General features: G+C 32.4%; 1 protein-coding gene across 5 annotated transcripts in view; it reads right to left on the bottom strand.

Moving 5' to 3' along the window:
• Positions 1–23625, bottom strand: part of LOC127291318 (protein PFC0760c) — a 288501-nt gene that overhangs the window by 80757 nt on the left and 184119 nt on the right. For all 5 annotated transcript variants that reach the window (XM_051320387.1, XM_051320386.1, XM_051320388.1 and 2 more), the window contains one exon: positions 10036–10125. In XM_051320387.1, the coding sequence (XP_051176344.1) occupies positions 10036–10125 (90 nt within the window). The remainder of the gene's footprint in view (positions 1–10035; positions 10126–23625) is intronic.

Here is a 23625-nt window from a genome sequence, read left to right on the forward strand (position 1 = left end):
TTCCCATTCTTTGTATCTGTGGTAGTACACTTAACTTGCCACATTTTGTTAAAAGCAGGGCCGGTCCCTGATACTACTGAGTATACTGGCTTATCAATGTTGTATTCCGCGGTTAGCTCTTCTAATATCCCTTTAGGATAACTAATGTCGGCAATGTTTCCTTTAGGAAATTTAAAGCTTTCGATGATTTCTCCTTTTAATGGTGGTGTGAATAGGATCGTCTCCAACATCTAAAAATTAAAATTTTGTTAATTTAGGTTATTCGTAAGCAAGTTTTAACTTATCTACATGTTTTTTGAATCTTTGCCCATCTTCATTGGTTAGAATTGCATTATTTTTGTCCAAAATATCGACAATTTCGTATGGACCGTGATAATGGGGATCAAACTTTCTTTTTGGACCTTCTTTTAGTACATAAGCCTTATCGCCTATTTTTCCATTGAAGGGTTTAGTTGTTTTATCGTATCTTTCTTTGGATTTTTGTTTCGCGGCTATTAAATTTTTGGCTGCTAATGCCCTTATTTCTATTAATCTGGTTATTAATTCGGATAAATAAGAACCATATGTCTCCAATTTTTCTTCTTGGGGAAAGGAACTAGGCGTACGAGCGGTTTTTCCAAAAATTAACTCATACGGAGTGAAGTTAGTAAATTCATGGACGGAAGTATTATATGCAAACATGGCGAAGGGTAATAATCTATCCCAGTCGTCATAGTCTCTAGCATTTTGTTTTATATATTCTGCCAATACGGCGTGGCTACGTTCTAAAGCTCCATTTGTTTGGGGCCTGTAACCTGATGTTGTTACTTGTTGAATTTTGAAAATTTTTGACAATTTTGACATTAATTTTCCTATGAATGAAGTGCCTTTATCTGTTAAGATTACTTTTGGGGCTCCGTAGACCGAAAATAACTCTTTTGCAACCGCATGGGCTATAGTAGTTGCTGAAATATCAGGTATTGCAACAGCTATGCAATATTTTGACAGATGATCCTGCATTGTAAGGATATGGCAATTCCCGTCAGGTGTTGTGGGTAATTTTCCTACTGTATCTAAGGAATTTTTATCAAATGCGTCTAAAGGAGTGTCGGTTATAAGCATTGGTTCTTTTGTTTTTACACGTACTAGTTTTTGAGATTGACATGTAGGACATCTTCTCACAAATTCAGTTACTTGTTCTTTTATTCCTGGCCAATAAAATTTTTCGCGTATTCTTCTATATGTTTTAACTATTCCTTTGTGTCCTGCTATTTTACTTTTATGAAATTCACTAATGATGTTTTCTCTAATTTCTTCTTTTGGTATTGATACTTGTCCATAGCAAATGGTTACTTGAATGTTGCTATTTTCAAAAATAGAATTGATAATTTGGAGAAATTCTCCTCTAATTAATTCGTCAGTAATATCTCCATGTCGAGAAATATGTATTTCTTCTATTTTCTCGTGATAAAGGAGTTTTTTTAAATTACGCATTCCTATCGTAATGTCTTCTTTTATTAAGGGTTCAAAATGATTATTTTTAACAATTATGGTGTAGATATTATGTTTTCCTCTTGGGGTAACATAAATTTGTCCTTTTATAGGTCTTTTTGCCTTTATTTCTAATGGGTCTAGTACTCCAATATCGATAAGTAATCTACTTATTGGTGTGGTGAATTCACAATCAGCTGCTAGAAAATGAACATAATTGTTTCTATAATATGTAAGATTTTCTCTGCTGCTAGTAATATTTTTAATTTTTGTATTTGCATATTTAGGCAAAATTGAAGGTTGAATTTTTGATAATGATGCGTTTATCATTGGTTTTCTTTTAATTGTTTCTTTTTCATCACTTTCTTCTTCTGAGGTTTCTTTCTCAGAAGTTGATTCGTTTTGTTCGTACAGAGAGGTGTGATACGGTGTGGAAAAAGCTTTAGGATTTTTTATATGGTGGGGTGTGTGAATCTCTTCTAATTGTTCTTCTGTCGTGTCGTATTCTAATTCTGTATTTTTGTTTACTGGATTTTCTTCTGGGTTTTGTTCCCATATTGATTCACCTTTAGCGTAATCCCAATAAAAATCTAGTTTTTTGGAAAATTCTGAGTGATCTCCAGTTATTATTTGGTTTGCTGTTTTATGTATTTCTTCATCGTCATTTCCATCAGAATTTGCTGTCCAATTTCTTGGTGAAATTCTTATTGAATTCGGGCGATTTGATAAGTATTCATTAAATTGTGTTACTGACTTGTCTAATGTTTTGGCTATTTCTTCTTTTGTTAGGCATAATTCCTCTTCTTCTGAGCTGCTATCGCTTCCACTTGCTGGAGGATCTAATGCATTTATTGTTTGTATTTCTGGTTCTATAGTAAGTATTTCCATTGTGATTATTTCGGGAGGTGCGCTTTTTGGACCTGGTTCCATTCGTAATGACATTGGAGGAAGTTGTAGACTGGGAAGTACACTTCTACTTGGTTTTTGAATTGGGGGTTCAGGTATTTCAATCTCTTCTTCATTGTAGCTTTCATCATTAGTCGAATCTTCGATTATTTTGACTCTAGGTTGTAAAGCTCTTCTTTTTGCTACTCTTTCTGCTATAGTACTTTCATATAAATTTGTTTTGGATGGAGGTGGTTTTAAAATTGATTTTGGTTTAGGAGCTGGCTTTGGGATTGGGTTGGGTTTTGGTTTAGGCTTAGGTCTAGGGGGTGGTTTAGGTTTATCAGTTTTTCGATTCATTAATATTTTGATTCGCGACTTGTTTCTTTCCAATTGGGAATCTTCTTCTGAATCATCAGTTATGACATTTCTGGATAATGCATCTGCATTGGTATTTAGTTTTCCTGATTTGTGTTGAAATTCATAAGAGTAGTCTCTCAATTTTAGTCGCCATCTTATTAATCTTTGTCCGGGGTCTTTTATTGTATCTATCCATCTTAAAGGTTCATGATCACTAATCAATGTGAACTTCTTTCCGTAAATATATGGCCAGAAATTGTGAACAGCGTATAATACAGCTAGGCATTCTTTTTCCGTTGTGGAGTAGTTTAATTCAGGGGCATTTAATACTCTAGAAAGATAAGCTATGGGTAAATCAAAGCCGTCTTTCTGTTGACTTAAAACAGCACCTAACGCAAAATCAGATGCGTCCGTGGTTATGGTAAATGGTTTATCATAATCTGGGTATTGTAAAATAGGGCTTGTACATAATGCTTCTCTTAGTTCTTTAAAACTACTCTCTTCTTTTAATCCCCAACTAAATTTTATGTCCTTTTTCAATAGATTTGACAGAGGTTTTGCCTTTGCTGAGAAATCCTTTATGAATCTTCTGTAATATCCAGCCAAGCCTAAGAATTGTTTTACATTTCGGGGTGTTTTTGGGGTTGGGAAGTTTTTTACTGCTTCTATCGTTTTGGGGTTAGGTTTTACACCTTCACTACTAATTATATGTCCTAAATATGCTACTTCTTTAAAAAAGAACTCACATTTTTCAGGTTGCAAGGACAAATTTGCTTCTTTAAGTCGGTTTAACAATCTTCGCACCTTTTTTCCATGTTCTTCTAGGTCTTTAGCGTAAATTACTATGTCATCTAAGTAGACGAATAGTTCAGCACCTTGTAATCCAATTAATACTTGGTCCATTAATCTTTGAAAGGTGGCTGGTGAATTTTTTAATCCCATTGGCATTCTAATGTATTCGTAATGTCCATGTGTAGTTGAAAATGCGGTTTTTTCTCTATCCTTTGGATCTAGCTCTATTTGATGAAATCCACTGGCTAAATCAAATACAGAAAAGTACTGGGCCTTGCCCAAATTATCTGTGATAGAAGTTATATGGGGTAGGGGATAAAAGTCGCCTACAGTCTTATCATTTAATGCTCTGAAGTCAATTACTATTCTCCACTTCTTTTTTCCAGTTCCATCAATTTTCTTTGGAACTATGAGTAATGGGGAGTTATAAGGAGAGCAAGAAGGTCCTATTGCACCTTCCGACTTCATTCTATCGATGACTTAATCGATTTCCTCTTTTTGGGATGGGGAAAATCTATATTGCTTTGTATGTATAGGTATTTCATCTGAGGTAAGTATTTTATGTTGTACCAAATGTGTTGACGTTAAGTGTTCACCTGGAAGGTGAAAATTATCTGGAAATTCTTGTATCACTTGTTTGACATGTTCTTTTTCTTCTTCATTTAAATGATTTAATCTTAAATGTTCTATAACGGCAGTGGCTTTATCTGGGGGCTCTACATAATCTTCTTCTGAAGAATATTCGTTAGAATCTTCACCTGGTAACTTATAAAATTCAAATGGTATAAGTTCTTGGGGCAAAATTTCGATTTCTATGTCTTCTGCTGTTGTATTTATAACATAAACATGACATACACCATCGTTGTTTGTTACTATTCCTTCACCTATTATTAATTCTTCAGTTGTATCTAATAATGGTAAATATCCTTCCTTTAAATCGGTATTTAATACTTCAACTGGTATTACTTGTTTTGTTCTTGCTTTAATGGTTAAATTCAGCTTTTTATTTGTCTTATTTTCCGTTAGATTTTCTCTTGCATCTTTAGACTCATTGTCAGAGAAGAATATAGGATGAATAGGGTTAGAATGAGTCACTAAAGTGTTATGCCAAAAAGATATTTCGACTTTTTCTTCCCTTAGATATTCTCTTCCAAGAATACCATCTGATTCAATAGGAAAATTGGAAGGTACTGTTTGGAAAGTTACTGATTTTCCATGAATTTCAACTTGCACAGTTCCTAGTGTTTTAAATTTTATTGGTACTATTCCAGCGATATGAATTGCTTCGTCTTGAATTACCTCTAATTCTGGTTATAAGACACATAATTTTATTAAATTAACATCCGCTCCAGTGTCAATTAGTAATGATGCAGTTGTTTCTAAGAAACTAGGTGATCTTATTTTTATTACTGGGGATTCTCTTGAGTTTCTTGCATGCAAGATGGTTCTTGTGATCGTAGAATCCTCACGTTTACTGGACGCTCTTTTAAATTTCCACTCGTCGTCGCGTCTGTCCGTCGAGCCATGTTTGAGTTCAAATTGTCCTTTTCTAAAGGATGAGGGGATTGAGCGCGTGGGGGCGTTCTGGAACCTTCATTAGGTTTATAATGTTGACCTCCTGACTGAGGTACTTGAGGAAAGTTAGGATATGAATTGTAAGGAACATAAGCGTTAGGAGGAAAATAATTAGGGTGATTAAGATAGGGTTGTTGATTACTTGTGCCCGAAAATTGAGATGAATAAGGATTTTTTAGTATTCCTGAAGGGCTTGTTGGTTGGGAAAAATATCTGGGTTGTTCCACAGGATAAGGAAATCGCACCCTTGGACTAGGGCTCCTTTCTCTGTTTCCATAGTCAATTTGTTGATTGGATCGTGAATAATGATAAGTGTTGTAGTCTGTTTTGTAGGATTGATGACGGGCTTCATATTCTAAAGCACTTTTAAATGCTTCGTCTAAGGTTTGTAAATTTCTAGCTTCGATGGCGCTAGACATGGAGTCTGGGAGTCCTCGGATAAATGACTCTAGGGTACAATCTGCTAAAGGTCTCATCATGTTATCGGCACACAGCGTATCATATTTTTCCACTAGGGCTGCCTTGGCTCCTGCCATTAGGGTTGTTATTTTGTCATAAAATTCGCTGACACTATCACTGCGGCCCATACGAATTATTATATTACGGTCTACTGCACGCGGCGTCAGTGAGTGGTTTAAGTCAATGGCGGCTACGATATACTTGGTTCGCGACCGTAACAATGATCGCGCCTGGACTTAAACTCCTTGTATTGGCGTGTGCTGTGTACACTACCTATGATCTACTGCACGCGGCGTCGATGAGTAATTCAAGTCGGCGGGAATATTAGCCCATAAATATGCGCCTATATGTGCATGTGATTTTATATGCTCATATTCTCCTGTTACTTTCTTTAAAAATGAACTCTATTTAATTAATGTTTTTCAGGAAATTAATAACAATAAGGATTTGATTGTTATTACTAATATTAATAGAAAATATTAGGAATGATTTTTACAATTTATACAATTTTATTAAAATTTATATTGATATAAATTTTTAAAAATGAAATTCATTAGGATTAGTATTTAAAAATGACAATCCAAGAATACCTGTTAATTCAGGTTGATTTTCGTTAATAAATGTATGAAATTTTATCAATTTTTGAGCAATTGATATTTGCGTGGTTCCAGAAGTGAATATGGACCCTGGCCGTAAAATGGCAATTTCTGATCTGTTAATCTTTGTATTTGGGGTTAAATATTTTTCATTAATTAAATTAATGTCTAAAGAAGGATTTATTATAAAAAGACCTCTCGAGTCTTTTATGTTTTCAGATGAAATATGAATTTTTGAATAAATACTAGTATTGAAGGTGATATTATTGGATAATTTGTTCATAACCAATAATATTAAGGAAATTTTCTAGTACAACACCTTGGTGTTAATTGAGAAAAACAGGTTCGGAAAATATTTCTTGATACTTGTAACCTTTCACTTTGTAATGCTTTGTAATCTGAAGCCCAATTTGAAAAATAACTTGTTTGAAAATTGAAATCTAAGAACGGGGCACCTAGGATTCCAATAATTTCAGTGTCGCTATTATAATCAACAACTCCAAATTTTATTGTAAAATCGTAAAATTCTATATGGACATCTCCTCTAGTTAAAACAGTATTTTGACGGGCAATATTAATAATATTTGTGTCAATATAAGCTAGTGATGACACTGCCGATTCTTTAATTAAATTAATGGTTAAGGTATGATCAATTAAAAATTTACCTCTATTTAAATTAAAATTGCTTGATATAAGTTCAATGCATGGATAATTATATCTATTATAATCAACATTAGCAAAGTAACTATACATGAGTAACTAATTTTTATTGTAAGTTGTCCAATAAATAGCCGCAAACAAAATTATATAAATTAATGATACGGATATATAAATGAATGTTGGAATAACGAATTCTCTAGAGAAAGTGGTTTCCACCATTTGTTATTTAATTTATTAATTAAATAATTTATTGTGTTTTTAGATTTTTATAAAATTAAATATTTTTGTTTTTTAATTTTCTATTATATTGATTATTTCTTTATTGAGAGTTATAATTTTTTCAGTTTTATTTAAAATATTTTCAAAGAAATCTGAGAATTCTTGTTTAGTTTGAATGTTTTTGATATTTATCTTTTTTGTTTGAGTGTGTTTGATAATATTTAATTTTTCTTTTGTTTGTAATTTCAATTTAGTTTTCATTATTTATAACATGTTAGAATGATAAAATAGTGAATAATAATTTTATTATTTATTTTACCTTTAAATAATTATTTAAACGAACGTTACTAATGATTTGTAGAAATAAAAATTTAGAGATTATTAGTTTAAAATTTAAAATTTTATAGAATATTATTGTTTATTAAACAAAAGTGACATCCCACCGCTGCCACCAAATCAGCTGTTACATCTCGAGCTAAGGCTTGGTTTTTAAACAAATAATTAATTTATTTACTTGGGAGGGTTGTGCTGATTAATCAGGATGGTAAAACCTGATATTTTTATTTTGTAGGATCGTTGTCACTTCATAAAGACTATGGGTCTTGCGTTAATAAAAGGCAAATATTCGTATTTCAATGAAGTCGCTGAGTTGTCATACAAGAACTCGGAATTTGCTTTAAGTGAATGAAGATACAGCTTGTCGGTTCACACTTGTGTGACACAACTTTAATGTTTTTGATAATAAAGCGTACTATTTCGTGTTACAATTTGTTGTATTACGTCACTTACACCTGCATAAGAAGGAAGTCTATTCTGAATGTGAAAGAGAAGCAATTTGTGAATTATAATCAAGAATCTGCTTTATTTTATTATAAGGTTACGACAGTTAAATCAATGAATTTATCTATTCTAAATGTTAAATTGTAGTTTCTTGCACCTTTTCAGGAAAGAAACTATTCTAAATGAAAAACAATATAATTTGCACTTTTCCAGGAAAGAACTATGTTCTAAGTATTATTATTGCTTTTCTTGCCCCTTTTCAGGAAAGAATTAAATTTTAAATTTTAATTAAAAAATTTTTTATTTCAGGAAACATTAAATTGACTAATCACATAGATACACCGGAATTTTTTGACATCCTCTCTGATTTAAGATGAGTTTATATACTACTTAATTCATAGCTTTATTGGGGATGATTTAGAAAAAGAGTATGATTTTTGCTCAAACGGTTAAGAGCACGTTTTTTGCTGAAACGTTTAAGAGCAAGTACGATTCTTCAAGGAATCATATACGTCTTTATTTCACAATAGTTAAGCGTCCTTCAATCCATTTGATATCGATATTATTTATCGATATTAGACTATCAATCTATAACATTTTCTTTTTATAAAAATTTATGCATATTGTCAGTAATTCTGTTTGTTTTATTGCGTATCGGTTGTAAAATAAACGTAAACTGCATATGGGACGTTTCGCGCCAACCGGGCCACCCTTCTCTGCAAAATTGAGAGCTTTCAAAATTATCGCTCATACCCAGAAATTATTGGTATACATAAGTACTTTCGAAAAGTATCTGGTCTTTTGAAAAATCCAATATGGCGACTCCAATGTAACCTATAAACGCACCTAAAAACGTGAGATGGGACATAAACTTATGCTTAAAAATAAATCTGATAAAGAAAATACCTCTGTATTAACGTCAAAATTAGCACTGGGTAGTATATTTTGCTTACCATAATCAAAAACTAAAAATTTCTAAAATTCAAAATGTCGGATTCAATATGGCGGCCAAAAATTATTAAAATTCATCAGATTCAGTTAAAACTTTTTACTCAGGGGTTATTAGGGTCCCTCATAACGAATATGATGTCACTTTTTAAAAATTCAAAATGGCGGATCCAACATGGGGGACGAAAATTCTTAAAATTCGTCAAATTCGGTTAAAACTTGTTACTCAGGGGTTTTTGGGGTGGCTAATAACAAATATGATGTCAATTTTTCAAAATTCAAAATGGCGAATCCAATATGGCGGACAATGTTTTATAAAATTAGTACTTATGTATTTTTAAAGTCGCTGATTATGACTCCAAATTAAAAATTTAAATTAGGGGATTCAATATGGCGAATGAATTATGATAAAAATATTGGTTCCTTTGAAAAAATGTTGGATTTTCTTGCAAATGGTTATATTAGGATTTTTGATGTGGCTGATCAGACATTTTTAATTTCTCAAAATTTTAAGAATCTGACTTTAGATTTATAATCAGCGTCCCCGAAAACTCCCGTCTAGAGAGTTTCAAAAGAATCCGAACGATTTTTGAAAAAAATTCCACCATATTGGATCCGCCATTTTGAAATTTGAAAAACTAACATCGAATTAGTAATCAGCGACCCCTAATACGCATTCTCTATCTTTATTTCGCATTATTTATGAATAATTAGAATGTTTTATGCAATTTAAATATTATTCTTTAGTGAAATGAGACTTTTTATATCTGTATTCACTGTAAATGAAATTAATTACTTAGTTATATTCAATTATTTTTAAAATAATTTAATTTTATCTAAAATTAATTTTTTGTTATCTTATCTATTACTTTACTTTATGTGACTTATCTTACTTTTCATAATTTAAATAAAGAACATTATAAAAAATATCTAAAAATATATCTCTTTCAAAATTTCTATTTCCGTTTTGAATTTTAATTAATCCATCATGCCAAAAGTTGTATTTGTACGTGTACGAGTTATATAATAAAATAGTAAAAAAAATTTATGTAATAGTTTTGATCGAAAAAGAAAACCCGGAGCACAACTCTCCACTATTTATGGATCACATTTTCTTATAATTTCAAATGTGCCATAGATTCCTTGGAGCTTTGTAATATTATTATTACCCGGACATTTTAATGCTACTGTATGTTCTCTGTAACACAGTGTAATATTACTTACTCCTCCCATGCAACAATATGATAGACAGTTATATACGGCCCTTTTTAAAATTATTATTAAAACTCACCATTCACAATTGTGTTTGTTAAAATATTTTCTCCGAAACTTAATTGAATTGCTAAATTATCATCTCGTAGATACTGCAAGGAAGCGCATCCTGAAAATCGATTAGTTTATTATAAAAAAAGATCTGTTGCATTTTAAGTCTGTAAAAATAAATTAGTAAAGTAAGTTCACTTCTCTGAGTTAACATTAATTAAGCTTCCACAAAAAACCCATTTTTTCGAGTTTTTATCAAAATTCCGGTATTTTTCATTTTTTTAGACTCTCTGTAGAACCTCAAAAGGATCAACTTTGAGAGACTGTATCTCGGAAACTATTAAAGCTATTACATTCTTCTTTCTTGCAAATTGTTAGGAATTTTTTCAGCTTTAACTTTCCTACAGGTTATTTTTTCAAAAAATCATTTGTTTCAAAACTGTATAGGAAAAACTAAAAAATACCGAGTTTTGGCTAAAATCTTGAAAAAATGAGTTTTTTGCGGAAGTATAGTATACAGTAGTATAGCATGGTCGGTTTTGGCCCAGGTCCTGATCTCGGCTAAGTATCTGCAGTCGGTAACTGGTCGGTCGGTAATATAATTACCTTTAAGAATCAGACCACTCTTGTCGATCCACATAATCTGTTCTAGATGTACCTCGAGAGTGATCCAAGTATGGAATGGTGCAATAGTTGGCATTGCCTGGGGGATGGGGAGCCCTTCAGGGATCACTAGAGTTACTCAGCATTTCGCGCATGCGTAGTAAGAGTCATCTATGGATAACTGCGCATGTAAAATATTCTACGAATTATATTTTTAAAATTTTGAAAAAAACATGTTGCGACCTAACTAAACGTATCGAGACTTGTTTTTGTGACGTCATATAATACAAAATATCTTAATGACGTAATTAGGGTATACTGCGCATGTGCAATGATATAGAGTAGGAGTCAAAGAATATTCTATATGTATAAATTTATGTAGTGGTTGCGATGTAAAGGATTGCGCATGCGTGAATAGTAGAGTGGAAGGTACATTTTATTGCGCATGCGTCAGCAAAATTTGGGTATAAATTCAGGGAATGCAAGCAGATTTTTCATTCTATTCTGTGAGCTCTTGCAGCATTGTCGCAGCTACATATACAGAAATAGAGCGATATTTCATTTATTACTTTTTTCTTAATTATTAATAAGATTAAGTATTAGTTAGTTTATTAGTATTTAAGTGTATTTTGTTTGAGTGAGTGTGTGTTCATAACGTTAATAATTAGTATATAGTTGCGTTATTTATTTATTGTTCTTTTATTATTTTTATTTTATACTATTCTTTTTTATTATTTTTTGTTTATTAATTTTTTATTCTTTATATACTGTTCTTTTCTTTATATTTATTTCTATTGTTCTTTTTTATTTTTTTTTTGCACAACAATGCCTGCTAAACGAAAGTTTGCAGGCATTGGGGGACCTGCTAAGCGTCCTAATTATCAGACCATCCTTGATGAGTGCACTCATCAAGGATGCTTTTGAATTACTCGCGAGTTTGCGCAATGGCGCTGTTAAAAACGAATTTATAGCATGGTGAGTTGCAGAATGTTCTTGCAACGAACAAGTTCTAACTGGTATTTTAAGATCCATGCAATTTACGCATGAGAAAAGTCGTTGCCAGAACATTCTGCAATTCATTATAAGATTTAGAGTTTTGTTCGAATCTCAAGCGGTAGAGGGCGGTGGTCTGCAAGATCCTAATATTAATAATCGCGTACGTTGGGCTATGTGTGAGTCAGCGTTTGAGTGCCGATTGTACACATTTGATATATTAAATATTGTGCATGTAGATATAGGTGCGTCTTTCAACAATGCGGCCATTTTGTTTTAAGGGCACATTCAAGATGCCTTAAATCAAAATGGTCCCATTATCGTATACGGTGTTTTGACTGCTAATTTCAAAAAAATGCAGAATGAAATGGAGGTAGTGCAGCCAATTCTATTCTAAATCCAGCAGCATCTTCTCCATAACTTCATTGGAGGACTGGTTCAAGGTCAACTTAAAGCAACCAATCCTGAAGAATCCATATTTATCAGAGTTCCAACATGATCATCATACACATGTTTTAAATACATACGTTACTAATTGTTCCAGCTGGATATAAGATCGTGGAAGTACCATCTCAAATCATTTATCTTCCAATCGCCGTGAAGACAATACATAATATTCCAGTGCGAATCGTTGATCAAGAAGGAGATTTAATTAATTTTCGTGGTGAAACTATAACAATTAGATTACACGTTATGGCAACGTAATGGGTATAGTATTTCACAGAAAAACTGGTGGAACCTATATAAACGAGCTACCATGTCAAAAAGCAATCAGTCTTCTATCAGTTCGCAAGAGGCTAACACCTCACAACATACGTTTCCTAAAGCAGCTCGGTCTACGAGTTTATCAAGAAAACAAACGAAAAAAAGAAAACTAATCATCAAAATATTTTTTATTTGCTGTTGTTTCTATAAAAGAAATGGAAGATATTCTAAACATTCTTAGACCAGTTAAATTTGATGATTCTCTTGCACATTATGAGTTTCATTCTCTCCAACCCTATAATTCATCAGCATTTAATAATAGTGATGAAATTCGAATTCCAGTTCAAAATCAAGATCAATACATTCTACCCTTAAAAAGTTCATTACACGTAACTGGAAGATTAGTAAAAGCTAATAATACTAATGTGTCTAATACGAAGTTAATTAGTAATAGCGTTAGTTTTTTATTCAATGAGATTCGTTATGAATTGAGTGGAGTGGAAATTTATCGCTGTAAAAATATTGGTCTCACAACCACTATGAAAGTCTATGTTTTTCACACACCCAATCAATTAATTTATGCTGAAAATGCTGGCTATCTTGAATTCGATGATGATCTTAGAATAACCAATGCGAATGGTTATTTTGATGTAAACATACCATTAAACAAGATTTTTGGATTTGCCGAAGACTATCGAAATATTGTTGTTAATGCAAAACAAACTTATCCTCACAAGATCTCGTACAGACCTTAATGCTATAGTTGATATTACTGCAACTGAAGAGCATGAGCAATTTAAGATTATAATTAATAAAGTGGAATGTTTGATACCATATCTATTCCTTGGAGATCATCAAAAAATTGAATTATTAAAATTTATTGAAAAAGATCCTCTTATATCTATCAATGTGGGATATGTATGAATACCCACTGTTACCTACCACTTAAAAACATGTTTGGACAGTGAAAACTTCAACGCAGGTTGAGAAACCTCGATATGTAATCCTTGGATTACAAATAAATCGAAAAGGTCTTTCTATAAGATATGCAAATACTTTTGATATCTGTAATCTCAGAAATGTAAAACTTTTCTAAAATTTACAATACTATCCTTATAGTAATTTAAATTTGAATTTCAATCAAAATCAATTTTTAATTCTCTATGAGATGTATTGTAATTTTCAATCATCATACTATAATAAAGATCCTGAGCCTTTACTGTTTAGGAATGAATTTAAAAATGAATTTCTTTGAAGCAAGCTTTTGTGGATGTGGAACTAGAATTTGAATCTAGTGAAAATTTCCCAGACAATACAGCAGCTTATTGTTTAATTATTATTCATGATCGAATTATTCAATACACACCCATAAGTAATGTTGTGAAGAAAGTATCGTAAAGGGTGGGGGTAAAAGTGAGTGGTGGGGGTAATGGTAAAAAAATGTGGATAAGAGTATAACTACAGCAACTCTTAGAGGCTAAAGTCATTCATCTGTTATAGATACTATGGCGTACGTCGTAGATTTCCAGTGCTTCAAAAGATCCTATAACCAGTTTATCATAAAAGAGCTAGCAATCATCTTACTTCAAGAAAATGCCGACTACCGAGATGATACAAGAGTCAAAATTGATTGACTGAATTTAATTATCGTGGTATTGATTAGAATGCTGGTAACATACCTTATGAAGATTTGCAACCAATTCTGAAATAAATATTAATAGGTACACCTACAGTTTTTGTAAAAGGTTTAGTGAAACAAAAATAGCTAGAAAGCTATACACAAAATGTATTAAATTTAGATGATTTGAATTATCCGTCGTTGAAAAAATTAGCCTTAGATCAATATACTCCATGTACAAATCACACACACAACCTAAACAAAGTTTTTCATTTGTCTAGACATATATTTGTGACGTCATAGAATCAAAATTTACTGCGCGTGCTTACTATGAAAGTTAGTTTAGTTTAGTTTCCATGCGTTACAAAACTCATGCGTTGGCTTTATACTGGGATGCTCCCTGTATATCTCGCCATGATCCGGTAGGTAGAAAGCGGTTACTCAAACGTATAGGTATTTCCAAAATCGGACTCACGTAGAGTCATTTATATTGAAGCGGAGAGGGAAATTTAAATTAGGTTATATGCTTAAATTGGTTTCCTTTAAAAAGTCGAAGATATGTGAAATAATTGTAGGTGAGGGGTTAGAAAGAAACATGTCACTACAGAAAGGAGCGATGCACTTAAAAGTTTTTGAAAGACGTCGAATTAATTTTGGTCGAAAATTATCATATCTTGAACAGTTCCAAAGAACATGTTCGAGATCTTCATTTATTTCAGGGTTGCAGGGGCAAGCTGGGGAGTTAACGATGTTTTTTCTGAATAGGCTCTCTTTAAGAGAGTGGTGATTACTTCTCATCCAGCATATTGACACAATTTTTTGTCTTTCCGCATAAAATGTTGCGAACCATGGCTTCGTGCGAGGTTTGTAGAAACGTTCTGTATAGAAGTTTCCAAAATATCTACCTCTTGTTGTAAAATAATCGTGACATTTATCATTCAATTGTTCCCTGAAACAGCTTACGAAATCCGAAGGAGGAAGACCGAAATTCAAAAGAGGAGAATTGCTCGATGCCAGCTTAGCAGCTTCATCTGCTATCTCATTTCCCTCCAAACCTTTGTGGCCTGGGATCCAGGCTAAGATTATATCAAAATGTAGAAGAGTTAAAGAAGCTAATCTGTTTCTAATGAGAAATATTATACACTTAAAGAATCGGAAAAAATGACAACCTTTTTTAAGTTATTTTCTCTGACGTTATTAAAATTGCAAAGGCCTCGATAGTGAAAATAGATGCATAAGCATTCACTTTCCAACTTTGCGTGAGTTGTTCTGATGGGCAAACAGAAGCACATCCTGCCTTGTTTCCATTCTCTGATTTCGATCCATCAGTATAGAAGCACGTATAGTTTCTAAAATTATTGTCTAAAATGTCTTTGAAAAGAAGAGGGGGATTAACTGAATTTTGGATCGAAAAGCCGATATCTGTTACTATTTGAGGTTCGAAAATATGGTCGCTATATGGGAAATCATAGTACGAATAACGAAAGGATTTATTAATGAGATGGCTGAATTCTTTGGCTCTACGATATGCTATTAGGAGGGTGAAGGTGTTTAGGATTCCAAAAGTGTTTCTTTGAGAAGTAATTTCTAATAGATTTTGGATTTTACTAATTAATGGATGATTAGAATTCGACAAAATTTTGATAATGTATTTTTTGGCTAGAAAATCAAACCTGAATTTAAGTGGAGGATCACAAGCTTCCGCCAACATGACGTTAATAGGTGTGGACATTCTATAGCCAAGTGCTAATCTGATGGCTTGGTTTCTAATCTTTTCGAGTTTACTAAATAATGTGTGATTTTTAAAATTGAAAATGTGAGAACCGTATTCCATGCAGCTTCGTATTAGCGCTCTATAAATTGTAAGCAGAATAAAAGGATGAGCTCCCCACCAAATTCCTCGCAGGACCTTTATGATGTTCAGTAATTTTGAGAGCTTTTCAATAAGGAACTTAAAGTGGCTATCAAAGGTGAGTTTATAGTCGAGAATAATTCCCAAAAATTTAACTTCAGTGGAGGGAAATATGTGAGCATCGCCTATTGAAAGACAGTAGTTAGGATCTTCTAAATTGATTTTAAGTCTGTTGAAAAGGATTAATTTCGTTTTGTCTGGGCATATTTCCAAACCTCTATCAAAAAGAAATCTCGAGAAAATATTCAAGCAGTTCTGAAGGACTCTTATACAATGAAGGGGATCCCTCGATCTTGCCAAAATGGCAATGTCATCCGCAAACTCAACCAAGGTACATTCAGGTGGAAGAAGGCTGTAAAGTTTACGAGTATACATGGAGTATAGAATCGGGCTCAAAATACATCCTTGGGGGAGTCCCACTGTGCTAATTCTAGGATCTGTTAGTTCCCCGTTAATGTTAAAATACATATTTTTACACGCAACAGCATTGTAAATAAATTTTGCTATATGTTTCGGTATTCCTAAATCTTTCAGGTCTTTCATTAATATCTGTGGGACAACACTGGGGAAGGCTCCCTTGAGATCAAGAAAAAGGCCCGCAGTGACCTCACCCTGTGTGAACCCTGTAAAAATTTCGGTTGAAATAATGGCTAGGTTGTCCGCGCAAGACTTACTTTTGCGAAAACCAAACTGAGAGGGTGATAAATGTAAATGATGTTCCAAGAACCAACTAAGTCTATTAAATATTAATTTTTCCATCAATTTAAGCATACAAGAGGCAAGCGCGATTGGCCGAAATTTGCCTGGAGCAGATTTTGGAATAAAGAAAATTAAGAAATTGTTCCAGGAAGAGGGGAAAGTGCCTGAAGAGAGGATATTGTTGAAAATATCCAACAAAACTAATCTGGATTCCGTAGGGAGTTCAAGGATAATCTTGTTATTTATTTTATCCAATCCTGGAGACGATTTTAGTTTCAGAGATGAGATAGCCATGTTAAATTCCGAAATGTTGAAAGGAGCTTCTAGAAAGTTATTTGAATTAAAATTTTCAGGGAAAGAGTCATGGAAAGTCGTAGGTGGGCACATCTCAATTGTTAATTCTTGTAATTTCTTGATTGTTTCAGTATCTGCTGAGCAAGAAGCAGTAACAGGTTGCGAGAATCTATTTTTGAAGGATCTTATTACTCTCCAGACTTTAGAAATAGATGTGTTCCTATTAAGCGAGTTACAGAAGTTACGGAACGATTTTCTTCTTGACTCGTTTAAAGTTCTTTTAGCTTTTGCTTCACATTTTTTATATTCGAGATAATTTACATAATTGGAAGTTTTCCTAAACTTAATGGAGGCCTCGCGTCTATCCTGAATTGCCTTGTCACAGTCCTCATTCCACCAGGGAGCCGGAATAAACTGTTTGGATTTAGACTTTCCTTTGTTGCTTCCAGTTAGATTCGATTGAGATGCCTTTGGTGAAGCGGACAAAACTGCATGATCAACACATTGAACAAATGTATTATAACTCGTAATGGGATCTGTGGAAGGGGATATATCCTCTGCTCTAGAATTTAAAGAATTTTTTAAATTAGTAGAAAACAGATGCCAGTCAGTTTTTTTCAAGTTATATTTGTGGGAATAAAATTTTGATATGGGAATTTGAACATCTAATTTAGTGATCACTGGATAGTTATCACTACCCATGGAGTCATCCCAGACATCCTGCGAAGAACAAATAAAGAGTTGGGAACTAACAAAAGTAAGATCCAGAATTGATTGAGAGTTATTTGGTCTACTCACAAATGTGGTTTTGCCATTATTTAAACAAATAAGATCCGTGTTTTCTAGAGAAGAATATAAGGCCTCACCATTCTGACAAGACCGAGAGCTACCCCACAAGTAATTATGGGAGTTAAAATCTCCTTCTATGAAAATGCGATATGGGTTTTCAGCAAAAGCGGATTGGAAAAAGCGATTCCATGTATTTTCTGAAACCTTTTTACCATCAGAGGGAACTCTGTAAACATTTATAATCAATAATTTTCCTACCGATGTATCAATTGAAATAGATAACGTTTCTAAATTGTTCTCAATATTGAGAATAGTTGAAATTCTAGTAAAATTAATGTTTTTTTTAATTGCAATTGCTAGACCGCCCTTATTAAAGTTCAGTCTATCTGCTCTAACCAGGTTAAAATTCGGGTTTAATGAAAATAGTTTATTTGGCTTTAGAAAAGTCTCGCAGAGAAGTAGGATATCGTAATCTTTAGAAACAGATAAAATGTCGCTTTTTTTGTTTGTGATGCCGCAGCAATTCCATTGCATTATTCGCAAGTTATTCAGATTGTCCATTATTGGGTTTAGAGAATGAGTTGAGGAGGGATGTAAATTCAGCAGAAATATTTTTTAGCAAGATAAATTCCTCTGTATTGGGTGAGAAATCAGTAGAGTAATTCAAAAGTTTAGAGAGATTGGTCATCAAATTATTTATTATTTTAGCCGCAGTGAGATTTTTTGAAGATAAGTTTTTGGAAGAGGGACTCAAGGAGACGGATTGCAATGAATTGTCATTGAGTGATTGGAGTTGACTGCCAGAGAACAAGATATTTGTTGAATTCTTTCTTCCTTCATGAGGATGAAGAGCGAATCCATTCGGGAGAGAACTAGGAAGTCTTGTAGCGTAAAGATGAGAAAATTTTGTATTGTTTTTCGTGTTTTTATGACTTGGAAGATTCTGTTTCGTATTAGAAAAGGTTTGTTTTGTCATGGCAGGATGAGAACTTTTAATCGGAAAGCTAGTAATTCTTTCCGAATAGGAAGTTTGCGATGGAGAAACTGTGGGAGCAAGAGTGGACGAACATTCTCCCAATTCGGGAAAATTGCTAAAATTAAAGTCAACTAAAGGCGCAGAAGAGGAATTCTGCAATGTTTTTTTTGATTTTTTGGAGCGAAGAACAGCCTTAGCTTCTACAAATGTCAAGGAATGATTCACGGCATACGCTCGAAAATCCTTCTGGAAATTGAATTCAGGGCAATCAGATGAATGTGGCAAGTGAGGTCCACTGCAATGCACACATACAGGATCTTTGTCATCCAAAGGACAAGTAACATTTTCTTCATGAGCAGATTCCCCACACTTTCTACATTTTTTTTCAGATTTACAATATTTACTGATATGACCGTACCTGAGGCATTTCCAGCACGCTTTGACTGGTGGAGTGTATTTTTCAACATTAAGAGAAGCGTTGAATATTGAAACTTTCGAGGGAAGAGATTTATTATTAAATGTCAATAAGACAGTATTTGAAGGCACATATTCAGCCTTTTTGGTTTCATTATTAATCGTCTTTCTTGAAAGACGGCGAACATTGATAACAGCGGAATTATTGTGATGATAGCCCAGAATTTCAAGATTTTCTTTTATTTCTTTTTCAGAAATATCAAGCGGAATATTTCTGATAACACCTTGGGATGTGACGAAATAAGAAGGAATGAAGGCTTTTAAACCTTTACTTTCCAGAGATTTGTCATCTAGAATTATGTTGGCTGCACAAGCCGACTTAGTGAAGACTGCTAGTTTACCAAAACCAGAACTCTTAACATCAACGATGCAATTTTTGTATTTAGAATTGAGGATTTTTGCGTACGTTAAACGATTGAAATCTTTAGCTGGAGTATTAGGCAAGGAACTTTCGATCATAATTTTACACTCTCCCTTCAAGGACTCGTCGTAGCGAAATCCGTTTGGAGGTTGTTGACGGTTAATGATTTTTTCACTAGAAGCATTCCGAGTTTGATTTTTGTCACAATAATCAGAGGTGCTTGTATCATCTACGATCATTTTGTCATTTACAGGATTCGTTAGTGTTTTGGGATTTTCACTTTGGTCAGACATTTTTCTTTTCTTATTAAAGACACCCGACTGAAGTTTTCAAAGAATGTCTGCACTTTGAAAAACATCAAGAGGAAGTTGCGTAATTGCTGAAGAATCACTTGGTAGAGAAGTATTAGTTACTTCTCTGCTATCAGAGGACATGGTTCTACGGAAATAGGATCCCGCTTAGGCACGCGGGCCCTTGGCGTCTAGACGCCGTTTTGAGGTTACGAAGTTCAGAACAAAATTTTTTATAATTGCACTCAAATAAAACAAATTTTATAACAAATAACTGTAACTAAACACACTAGAGAAAACGAACGTCACAATGCGAATACCGAACTCACGCCAAATGTATTATTTTAATATAATAATATTTTGGAATAACGCGCACCGATCATACTCGTCGGCCATTTTTTCTACTATGAAAGTAAAGTGGTTATTTAAATGATCATGCGCAAATGGATAGAATAGGGTGGGGGCTTTAAGCAATTGCGCATGCGCGAGTAAAATTTTAGGTATAAATTTTGGGTGCATGAACAGTTTTATTATTTATACATATGATAAAATACATGTGTTAAGATTACTCACTACGACTGAAGGGTCGCTCTACAATGATATTAATCACAGAGATATATACTGCAACTTTTGACGTCTTTTCTGATCTGAGATGGGGTTTATATACTCCTCAATTCATTGCTTTATTTGGGATGATATAGATAAAAAGCACGGATTTTGAAAAAATCTCAAGTTGGACGTTTTTCGGAAAAATTTTTAGTAGCACGTTTCGCGCAAAATTGTTAAGAGGTACGTACAGTTTTTCTAAGAATTTCATAGTGTCATTATATATATATAAAATAATGAAGCAATAGTGATAACTATTGATAGCATTGATAGTTTATAATTTTGATAACTTCTCTTATTATTAGTTATTTGTTTGTTTAATAATATTGCAAATTTTTAAAAAAAATTACATACATACGCACATATACATACACATACATATATACGTATATATATATATATATATATATTAGGGTGGTCGTTAATATGGTCATTTTAGAATAGAATTCAGTCCACCCCCTAGTTTGGAAGGAAAAAAATTTAAAAAAATTTTGGCATAAATTAAAACCCTTTATTGCAATATTAAGGGGTGCCTCTGGAAGTCGACATTTTTGCATTAAATTTACATGGGTTTTTTCTACATTTTAGTAAATTAAATGTTATGGAAAAAAAATATTTTCATTTTTTTGATTAAAAACTCTAAAAATTATCAAATTTAAAAGGTTTCTAACTGCTCCTTGATATACGTTCACATATATTAGGTTTATTACACATTAGTCATATTTTATGCATGCCAGTTAAAAGGAAGAGTTCTTTATTTCTTGGTTTCTACTATATCGACATTTCAATTATAATCTTATGTCGATTAATTATCATAGCTTATGATAATAAGTTAAGGCTATTTTAATTAATGTTATCGATATTATTATTCTATTACCAAAATGTTTTTTAACGCCATTATAATTTCATTTTACGAATAATAATCATGTTATTCAATCTATTTTTGGACCATTATTAGTATTTGAAATTACTTGTGCTTGACCATTCTGTTAATCATGTATGCAGAACGGTTAATCTGCATTAACGAGCCTTTAACTTGTAAAATGCACATAAGTATAAGACACGTTTTTACTTTTTTATACAAATAAAAGATAAAAATTTTAATGTTATGTCGGGATGTAACAAAGCTATTGATACTAGACAATTACGCTTCAAGTATATTGGTGGTCTATATAATCATATTGAATTTAAATTAAAACAAGTTTAATTTTGTATAAATTTATGGGGCATTCCACGGGAGATTTTCATTGAAAATTTTTTTTCCCTGAAACATTTTTTTCCCCGAAATACGTATTTTTTTATTTGATGAAAATGAAGGAAGTTATGATTTTTTAAAATTTAACGTTAACGAAGAAAGTGTGTTTTTGGAACATGTTTTAATCTATTGTACTAATAAATTAAAAATTATGCTATATATGAAATTTGTTCATTTTTTCTCAAATTTTTCAAATATGTGCTAAAAAATAACGTACCCATAACAGAAACAACAAAAAAGTTGAAATTAAACTTATAAAGTGAGTTTTCTCAAAAGAGACACTTTCGATTTTTAATTTTTATTTGCATTGCAATCTCTGATGACTGAAGAATTTTTTCCCCTATCTGCGAAAGTGATACTTTTAGTTTTTAAATTACTTTTTATAATTTTTTTAGTACGGCTCACAGAATTTAAGCATTTTTTCTACAAATATAACCTTCTTCCATTAACATTCATTTGTTTTTTTTAATTTTCATAAAAACATATTAAGAATCGTTGCGTCAAGCTTAAAAATTGTAAATAGTAATTTAAAAACTAAAAGTACCACTTTCGCAGATAGGGGAAAAAATTCTTCAGTCATCAGAGATTGCAATGCAAATAAAAATTAAAAATCGAAAGTGTCTCTTTTGAGAAAACTCACTTTATAAGTTTAATTTCAACTTTTTTGTTGTTTCTGTTATAGGTACGTTATTTTTTAGCACATATTTGAAAAATTTGAGAATAAATGAACAAATTTCATATATAGCATAATTTTTAATTTATTAGTACAATAGATTAAAAAATGTTCCAAAAATACACTTTCTTCGTTAACGTTAAATTCTAAAAAATCATAACTTCCTTCATGTTCATCAAACAAAAAAATAAAAAAATACGTATTTCCTTATTTTTCAAATAGATTTCGAAAAAAAATTTTCGGGGAGAAAAAAATTTTGAATGAAAATCTCCCGTGGAATACCCCTTATGTAAAAAAAATATTTTTATAATAAAGGAAATAATCTAATATTTCTGTTATTATTTTAGGTTATATTTAGATTTAAGATTACCTTTAGTGTGTAATGCAAGATTAACTACAAAGTTAAGAATAATTGTAATCTTAGATTTTAGGTTACATATATTAGGTTGTTGCTAAACTAGGTCAATAAAAAAGTTTTAAATTATTTTGAAAAAATATTTATTCAAAATAAAGTCGGGGACACGGAAAATGGGTGGAAGGCAAACTAACTTCAATGTTTGGTTGGTAAAAGAGATTAAGTATCATTGCACATGCGTAGGGTACCCTAACTGCGTCATTAACATATTTTGTATTATATGACTGAAGTGAGCGCCATCTATTGGGTGGCGGGTAAAATAATTCGGTAAAAAAAGGTTTAAAACACAGACTGAAGTGAGAAACATCTATTGGGTGGCGAGTAAACTAATTCGGTAACAAAGTTGAAAAGCACGCTTTGAGGTGAGCGCCATCTATTGGGTGGTCGGTAAACTAACTTCAATGTTCGGTCGGTAAAAGTGTTTCCTACCTTCTCGGTCGAGTTGATTTTTTACAGATATCTACCTTACCGACTGCTGATAAAGTAGAAATCTGCATTACCGACCTAGCAGTTACCGACTGTAGGTACTTAGCCGAGATCAGAACTTGGGCCAAAAATGGCCGTGATATACTACTACCAATAGAAAGTTAAGTTAATTTCGCATCCAACGAGCCCTATATGAAGTATTTAGAATAACTAGATTATTAATAAACAATTGCAATGTTAATTAATTGTTTATTAACAATCCAAAATACTTCATATAGGGCTCGTTGGATGCGGAATTAACTTAACATTCAATTACTATCTTGAGAATTACGGTAACTATATTTGTTTGGAATCTTTTCATTTGTTATAAACATTTATTAATTAATTAATATCTCATCTGGAAAACAAAAAAAACGTCATTCTAGTTTTTTTCGGAATTGAAAGTATATATCTTTAGCTTCATTTTGAGGGTAAAAAGAAGTGTCCTTTTGAAAAAAAATCAAAAATAATTTTGATTTTCAAAAAAAAG

Source organism: Leptopilina boulardi, unplaced genomic scaffold (assembly GCF_019393585.1).
Source record: "Leptopilina boulardi isolate dan_hultmark-lab unplaced genomic scaffold, ZJU_Lbou_2.1 LbouV2_131, whole genome shotgun sequence".
Taxonomy (NCBI): Eukaryota; Metazoa; Arthropoda; class Insecta; order Hymenoptera; family Figitidae; genus Leptopilina; species Leptopilina boulardi.